Source organism: Solanum verrucosum, unplaced genomic scaffold, assembly GCF_900185275.1.
Source record: "Solanum verrucosum unplaced genomic scaffold, falcon-dt-bn FXZP01000048.1, whole genome shotgun sequence".
Taxonomy (NCBI): Eukaryota; Viridiplantae; Streptophyta; class Magnoliopsida; order Solanales; family Solanaceae; genus Solanum; species Solanum verrucosum.
In genome coordinates, this window is record NW_026020157.1 from 3865212 (window position 1) to 3873481 (window position 8270).

General features: G+C 35.2%; 1 protein-coding gene across 1 annotated transcript; it reads left to right on the forward strand.

Annotated features, from left to right (window-relative positions):
• Positions 1-4827: 4827 nt before the first annotated feature.
• Positions 4828-7753, forward strand: LOC125828372 (G-type lectin S-receptor-like serine/threonine-protein kinase SD3-1). Its single transcript, XM_049507687.1, has 2 exons — positions 4828-4952; positions 5145-7753. The coding sequence occupies exon 2, from the start codon at positions 5198-5200 to the stop codon at positions 7475-7477; it is 2280 nt and encodes a 759-aa protein (XP_049363644.1). The 5' UTR covers positions 4828-4952; positions 5145-5197; the 3' UTR covers positions 7478-7753.
• Positions 7754-8270: the final 517 nt, after the last annotated feature.

Consider the following 8270-nt stretch of genomic DNA (forward strand, 5'->3'; position numbering starts at 1 on the left):
TAGTATTTGAAGGGGGGAGGGAGGGGATGAAGTAAAAAAAAATTAAATACTTTTATAAAAGAAAATCTATAAAAAAAAAAAAAATGGGGGTGGGGGGTGGGGGGAGGGGGAGTGAGAGGAAGTGATGGAGTGGGGTAAAAATATTTTACATTTTATTTTATAAAAAAGTATTATTTTTTTGGGATAATAATTTTAATATTTAATTTTTACTAATAATAATAATTTATTTAATTTTTATCAATGTGAAATGTTTTGTCGGGTGTGATGTGACAATTTTTTAAAATAAAAGAAATAGTGTATTACACACATCATGATGAGAGTGATAGCGAAGGGCTATGTGGACTAGTGGATATAATTATTTTTTTAAAAATAAAATAATATGTAAATTAGTATTTGAAGGGGGGAGGGATGAAGTAAAAAAAAATTAAATACTTTTATAAAAGAAATTTAAACAAAAAAAATCTAAAAAAAAATGGGCGCGGGGGGTGAGGGGTGAGAGGAAGTGATGGAGTGGGTGTCACGACCCAAAAATGGACGTGATGACACTCGTCTTATCCACCAAGACAAGTCAGCCTAAAACTCAACCATTACAATAAAATGCAGAAATTTTATAATCAACTCAAAAATACCCCCAAAATCTGGTTGTCACGTGTGCATGCCTCTAAAGTATTACAATTGATTCAAAAGGAAAAAACACAAGTCTCAAATGACATTGTTTCTAGAATAAAACAAGATCATAAATAAGAGTAAGAAGGTTCGTTGAGAAGTCAAACAACTACCTCACAAATCTCCCAGAAGCCTCAGAAAAGAAGAAAATAACAAGTACCATAAATATCCAGGCTCGTAACCTATAAAAATTTGTAGAAGCAAGGGGTGAGTATCAAACCACACGGTACTCAGCAAGTAAACTCCTAAACACAAGCTAATGGAATAGAATACGGGTACTCCTTACCACCCCAACTGAACCTCCACAACTACAACCTGCATAAAACCATCCCAACCTAACAGTTCATAGTTTACAAAGCACATAGCTTAACAACAACACTCTAACAATTTCATATCCTCAACAACAACACTCTAACAGTTTCATATCCTCAACAACAACACTCTAACAATTGCATAGCTTCAACAACAGGCTCAATATTCATCAGTCACAAGTTCCACAGAAAGTCACTCACAAGATCAGCAACACACAAGATCAAGTTCACCAAATATAAAAAAGTGCAATGCAATGAAATGCAATGTCAAGTATAGTGATGCATGTCTGACCTAATGATACACACTCGTTGTCTCTCAGTCCGGGACCCATGGAGGACATATATGTCCATGCATCCATCGCAGCGCGTGATACGATCCTCGATAATAGTAACCATCGCGGTGCACGATACGTCCCTTGAAATATAGTATCCATCGCGGTGCACGATACGTCCCTTGAAATATAGTATCCATCGCGGCGCGCGATACGTCCCTCGAAATGGTACATCCTCTTTAATTTCTTATTCTTTCTCAATTCACATAACACTTGTCACAACCATGTCTCAAAACAATGCAAATGACATGTTCACACAAATAATGAGGAGATGACCATTTTCATAACATTGCACAATTCGCAACAACACAATCATGATACAACATCAACAATGATTCAACAAGCCTTTCAAACCATTCTCAACACATCACACAAACAATTAATCACATTGCCTTCATTACCCCTTTTTCATCATCATTAGAATTAATCAATGTGGATAAGTCAACCCATCACCAAGTCTCATTACCCAAAAACACATATTACAAGGAAATACACGAATTTCATACACTTAACAAGGGTTTAGAAATCCACTTGCCTTAAATAACCGAACAATCACTCCGAGACTTGAGACTTCCCTTTTTGTTGAGCTTCCAAATCAATGCAATCTATTCAAGTACATATTCACAATAAGATTTCGAAACTAACAACGCTCATATTACTATAGGTTTAGCCTAGACCCAAAAGATCACCCAGATCTATAATCAAATTCCTAAGTTTCAAAGTTTAGGGTTAAGTCCAATTCTTTTCCAATATCATAATTCGAATGGTATTTATATGATACGATAGATCTAATATTTAATTTCCTATCTCAATATGCCAAAACTTAACTCATAATGTGATAATAATAAGAAATTAAACCAAATCACCAATCATTCACGGAAAGAACACCACCGAACCCAAGATTACATGCGTCCCCACTGTATCTCCAATTCTAATTCCTAATTGCTAACCACACATAGTGTACCAATCATTACCTATCAACTTTTCATTTAAAGTTAGTCACAAAATTTTCCCAGGATCCACGTGTGAACAACTATCAATTTCCATTCACCTTATCCTTCCATTTATGATAATTATTTTATATTTTCTCTTTTCAATGTTCAACAATACATATCAAATTATCTATAACCAAATCACCCAACTAGTCACAATTATTCACTGATTACCCACTAACAAACTGATTCCAAAAGCATCCCCAATTTACAACCAATCACGTGATTTGTTAGTTAACTTTAAAGAACCAAATTGGCAATCATTACTTATCATTATACACATATCCAATTACATACTATATAATATTGTTATATATATACATATGTGTACAACAATTAAGGAAAGCCTAGCGGAGCAATTTAATGCAGGCAGAAATTGAAAGCTTTTGTTGAGATTTACCTGAAGCGGTTCCTAAGCCGTGATGCCAGAACCCTTCGCCCTTTTCTTCTTTTCCTTTTTATTTCTTTTTTCTGAATTAATTATGTACTAAAAGTGATAAATTTTACTCACTTATTTTATTAAATATAGGCTAAATGGTATAGGACCTTAAATAAATTATCACTTTAGCCCATTAACTATCGATTAAGTCATTTATCTACAATCACCCATCAATTAATTAACTCACGTTAAACGAATAGTTCAAAATTTCCAAAAATGACCTTCCGGGTCATCACAGTGGGGTAAAAATATTTTACATTTTATTTTATAAAAAAGTATTAAATGACCTTCCGGGTCATCACAGTGGGGTAAAAATATTTTACATTTTATTTTATAAAAAAATATTAATATTTTTGGGATAATAATTTTAATCTTTAATTGTAACTAATACTAAGAATTTATTTAAGTTTTGTCAAGGTGAAATGTTTTGTCGGGTGTGATGTGACATTTTTTTAAAATAAAAGAGAGTGTATTAGACACACTATGATGAGAGTGGTATAAAAGGGAGAGATGTGTTTCTCAAATTAATAAGTGATAGTTTAAGTATGAAACTCAAACTCTCAATAGTTTAGGTATGAAACTAAAAAAAATGTATAGTTTAAGTGTGTTTTTGACACTTATCTCTTTATAAAAAAAAGGAAAAATTGTATGAAATAACAAACTGTTAATTCAAATTAAATGCTATAGTCATAGTTTAATTTAATTCACAACAAACATCTCCTTTTTTTGCCATCTGATTCGGTATACAATTAGCCATTTTATACATTTCGGTATAAACTGTATAAAATGCGTTTGTGTTTGTATAAAGCGAGAGAAAAATGAATATACAAATATAAATACATATATTTTCGTCATATACACTTATAATTATACTAATACAGATCTTATTATACAAATTACAATGTATAAATAAATTTATACAAAACTGAGCAATTTGTATAAAATTGGATTTTGTAGCGAATTATACAAATCAAAAGTTCCATAACAAATTTGTTATGGAGCAATTATGCGAACTATAACTATAACATACAAATATAATTTTTATGTTTGCTATATGTGAAAGTTATTCTAATAAAATGTCAATTTTATATGACAAAGTTGAAGGATATATGGAGTTCTTTTTAAAGAAAAAATTTAAATCCAACCAGGAAAAGAAAAAGCAAAAAGAAACACAATATGAAGAAAACAAAAATCACTTGCATTGGTAACAAAAAATTATCTAATCCTCTCTTACTTTTTAGAAATAGAAAAAGAAAAAAATCTCCAAGATTGGAAGAGACATTTTTCGAAGTGTCTGAAACCTTTTCAGACCACTCCCTTTTACTCCCAGAAAAAATTTGCTTTGTTGATTTTCAGGCATTCCCTTCTCTTGCTTTCCAGGGAAAGATAAAGAGTTGAAAATCTACAATGTGAGTCATATCTCTTGTTAATTTAAGCTCACCACTCAAAACTTCCCCAAGATACTAACTTTCTGTTTCACTCTAGCTTTTTCACTGAGATATGTTGATTTTAAAGCTTTTTCACTTTTGGGGTTCTCATTTTCTTCAAATCTTGAAATACCCATTTAAGGATTTCAACTTTTGGAGTTATGTTAGACCGAGTACTTTTGCTCTACATTGTCCTTAAAATTGGGATGTAATTGTAAAGATCCATTCTTTCTTGCATGTGCACTTAGATTTGTTCTATTATCTTTCCTTAAAAATAATTTTTTCTCTTACCTAAATTGCTCTTTTTTGCTTAGAAAAATTGAGATATATATGTGTGTATGTGTGGACTCATGGTTTCTTTGCAACGCGTATTTTGTCAAGTCTATGCGTCTATATTGACTTTTAAATAGTTAATTTTTGGGGTATTAAACTACTCCCTGATTAGGTTTTCAACTTTGGATGCTTGCAAAACATTTTTTAGTGTCACTTTAAAGCATAGAAAAGTGGTTGAATATGCATAAGGACCTAAATAGGGTCCCATTTGTAGTTTTGAACCAGGATTTCAAACAATAGCTGTTTTCTTTAGCCATTTTTAATTAATTTTCTTTGTGTACTGTTTATTTTATGGTCCATCTGTAGGTCATATTTTTTTTAGTTCAATCATAAGGTGTGGATCTTTTGTTTTCTCACATGGCAAGTTCCTTATAGGGAAGCATTTGCTGTTTCAAGAAAGTGTCTGCAGGCAATATTCTTCCAATTGATGTGGTTTGGATGTCTTTTCTGAGGTTCAATGCTTCCCTTCTCTTTCAATCATTTTCCCACCTTTTGTTTGATCTTGGTGTAACCTTGAATCAATTGGTAGTTTAAGAGTTTTACCTTATAGTTGATTGTGATATTTCAATTCCTTTACAAAAGAACAGTTTCTTGTTCATTGTAAATCAGTGGAATGACTGAACATATTTTTTGTTGATATGCAGAAGCTGGAACCAGCTTTCTGTCTTTTCATCTGCTTCCGCAAGTAGTGACAGATATGGATAGAGGAGACAGAATAATAGCCTGTTATTCTAATTTGCTGCTTTCTGTCTCTATCGGGTTCTTGCTTTTTTCAGTTGTCAGTTCACAAATTCCTTTGGGTTCCAAACTAATAGTAGAAGAGAACAATTATTGGTTCTCATCCAATAAGGACTATGCAATTGGATTCTTGAACTTCTCCGACCAGTATAGCTTTGGTGTCCGTTTCAATGCAATTTATATACCTAGCAGTGAGCAAGCAGCCATTTGGACTGCAGGGTGGAATGTTAAAGTTAGTAGCAAAGCATATTTTGAGCTTTCCCTAACTGGGGAAATGATATTGTTTGATCCAGCAAAGGGAAAAATTGTTTGGCAAAGCAAAACTGGCAACACATCTGTTGAATCAGCTGTTCTTCTTGATGATGGCAACTTTGTCCTGTTAAATAGGAATAAGAGTGCTGTTTGGCAGAGTTTTGAAAGTCCATCTGACACAATGTTGTCTGGCCAGAGTTTATCTGTTGGCCAGTCTCTTCGAGCTTCTAGCAGGGGTTCTTTAACAAGTTATTACAGTCTTCATATGAATGTTTCTGGTGAGATGCAGCTTAGGTGGGAGACTAGTATCATTTACTGGACTGTTGGGGGTCCTGAATCTGCTGTACGAGCCATTCTTGGCTCTGACGGAATCCTCCAACTACTTGATCAGCAATCGCAAGCTGTTTGGTCAGTCTATGGTGAGGACCACAATGATTCTGATGTGAAGTTTCGGTTCCTCAGACTAGATTCTGATGGTAATCTTCGGATATACTCATGGGAAAATAATGCAACGTCATGGAGAACAGTTTGGCAAGCTTTAATTAATCAGTGTGATGTCTTCGCAACCTGTGCTACCAATGGTATTTGCACCTTGAATGCATCTGACTCTTATGTTTGTTGGTGTCCATTTAGATCTACAAGAGACTCAAACTCTGAATGTCTAATTCCATACAAACCAAGTTGTGAATCTGGTTCATCCATGATCCTTCATGAGCATATGTATTTGTACGGAATATACCCACCAAACAACACAGTTGTGCAAACCAATTTGCAGCAGTGTAGAAGTCTGTGTCAGAAAGATCCATCCTGCCATGCTGCATCCTTTATCAACAATGGCACTCCACAATGCCACATGATGAACTCCCGGTATGTTGGTGGTCAATCAGATCCTTCTTTGGGTTCCGTTACTTTTGTCAAAACTTGTTCAGACCCAATTGCTGTTTTACCTCCGCCTGTACCTGCTCCGAGAAAGGTATCACAGAAAATCTGTGTTGCTTGTCTGTTAGAAGTTGCTGCTGCGTCAATCGTTGTGTTTGTCATGCTTCAATTCAGCATTGGAGTTTACCTTTTCAGGAGAAGGAAACATATGATGCAGAAATCTGCTTTACCCCATATAGTGCCTAATGCTACTGGCTGCATCGTGTTTTCTTACTCTGAAATCAAAGACCTGACTGATAATTTTAAGCAACAAATTGGGCAGAATGTGTTCAAAGGTCTACTTCCAGATAATAGGCTTGTTGCAGTTAAAGATCTCAATGCCTCTATTGATGAAAGGAGGTTCCGGGCTGCAGTTCTAAAAATAGGAAGCATATACCACAAAAATCTTTTGAGGCTGGATGGTTATTGCTGTGAGTCCGGCCGTAGGTTATTGGTTTATGAGCTTGCCAAATATGGTTCTGTTGACAAATGTTTAGAAGAACCTAGAATGTGCAAGAGATTGACGTGGAGAAAAAGAATGGATATATGTTTGTCAGTGGCAAGGGCCATATCTTACTTGCATACAGGATGTAGGGAGTTTATTAGTCATGGAAATCTTAAATGTGAAAATGTTGTCTTAGATGATGAATTAGAGGCCAAAGTTAGTGAATTTGGCCTGAGGACTATTCAAGCTGAGGCTTCCAGTAGCGGGGGGCTAGCAGAGACAGATGTAAGAGATTTTGGCAAAGTGATGGTGGTATTAATCACTGGATGCCAAAATGCGGATGAAGCTTGTTATTGGTCCTATGAAAAATGGGTGAAAGCTGAAAAGGAAATGGCCATGGATCAGCGAATTGTGGTTGGCGCAGATTCAGAAGAGTTAGAACGAGCATTAAGAATTGCATTTTGGTGCTTACAAGGTGATGAACGTATGAGGCCATCAATGGGAGAGGTAATCAAGGTACTGGAGGGAACTCTGACTGTCGATCCTCCACCACCTCCTTTTGCTCATAATCAACAGTGGCCACCTGATGACGAATCACCATCTGAATCATATTCAGCACTGTAGAAGTTCTAATTCGTATATTTCATTCCCATTAAGTCATCTGTTTCTGTACAGAACTTACCAGGCACCTTCCACTTGGCATGATGTAGAATGCCTAGTTTTTCCAGTATGGAATGCTTAATCTGAAATTCAAGACGAGCATCCCACTTTGCCTCTTCTGAAACTGTAACCTTGGTATGTAACCCTCCAAGTACAGTTTTGTGTTAGAAAATCCTGATTCAGAAATCCAGGTTTCTTTTTAAAGTTTTTGATTCTGTTCATGTTAATTATCGCTGCTTATCACATGTGTTTACATTTGATATTTTCTTGGAGGTGACTAAACTTCCTTAACTCTGCCCAAAATGTCTCCTTGGCTTGTGCTATCAGTTGCACTGGCTTTTTTACTAGGCAGTGGTCCAAGAGATCGCGGATGGGGTTTGAACCTGGACATCTCTATTCTTAGGATTACTCTGACCATTAAGTCGATCCTAACTTAAAATGGAAATGGAAGTTTGTGTCTCTTTTTCTTTACAGAGGTGGTGTCCATGCTATTTGCACCTCGACCATTTCACCAGGTACTTGGTATCTCCACCAACCTAGGTATCAGGTAACTCTATCTCCAAAGATTAGACAAATGGAAAGAAATCACCTAGCATTTTGAATTTCGTTGATAGGTCACACTTGTGTTTTATATATGTTCTGTTTTGATTTTGGCTTGCTGCACCTTTGTAGCTTGGTAAATAGGGTCATTTTCGGTGAACATCCATGATCAGTATTTCAGCAATGAACACAATTTCATTATTTTTATTAGTGAAAG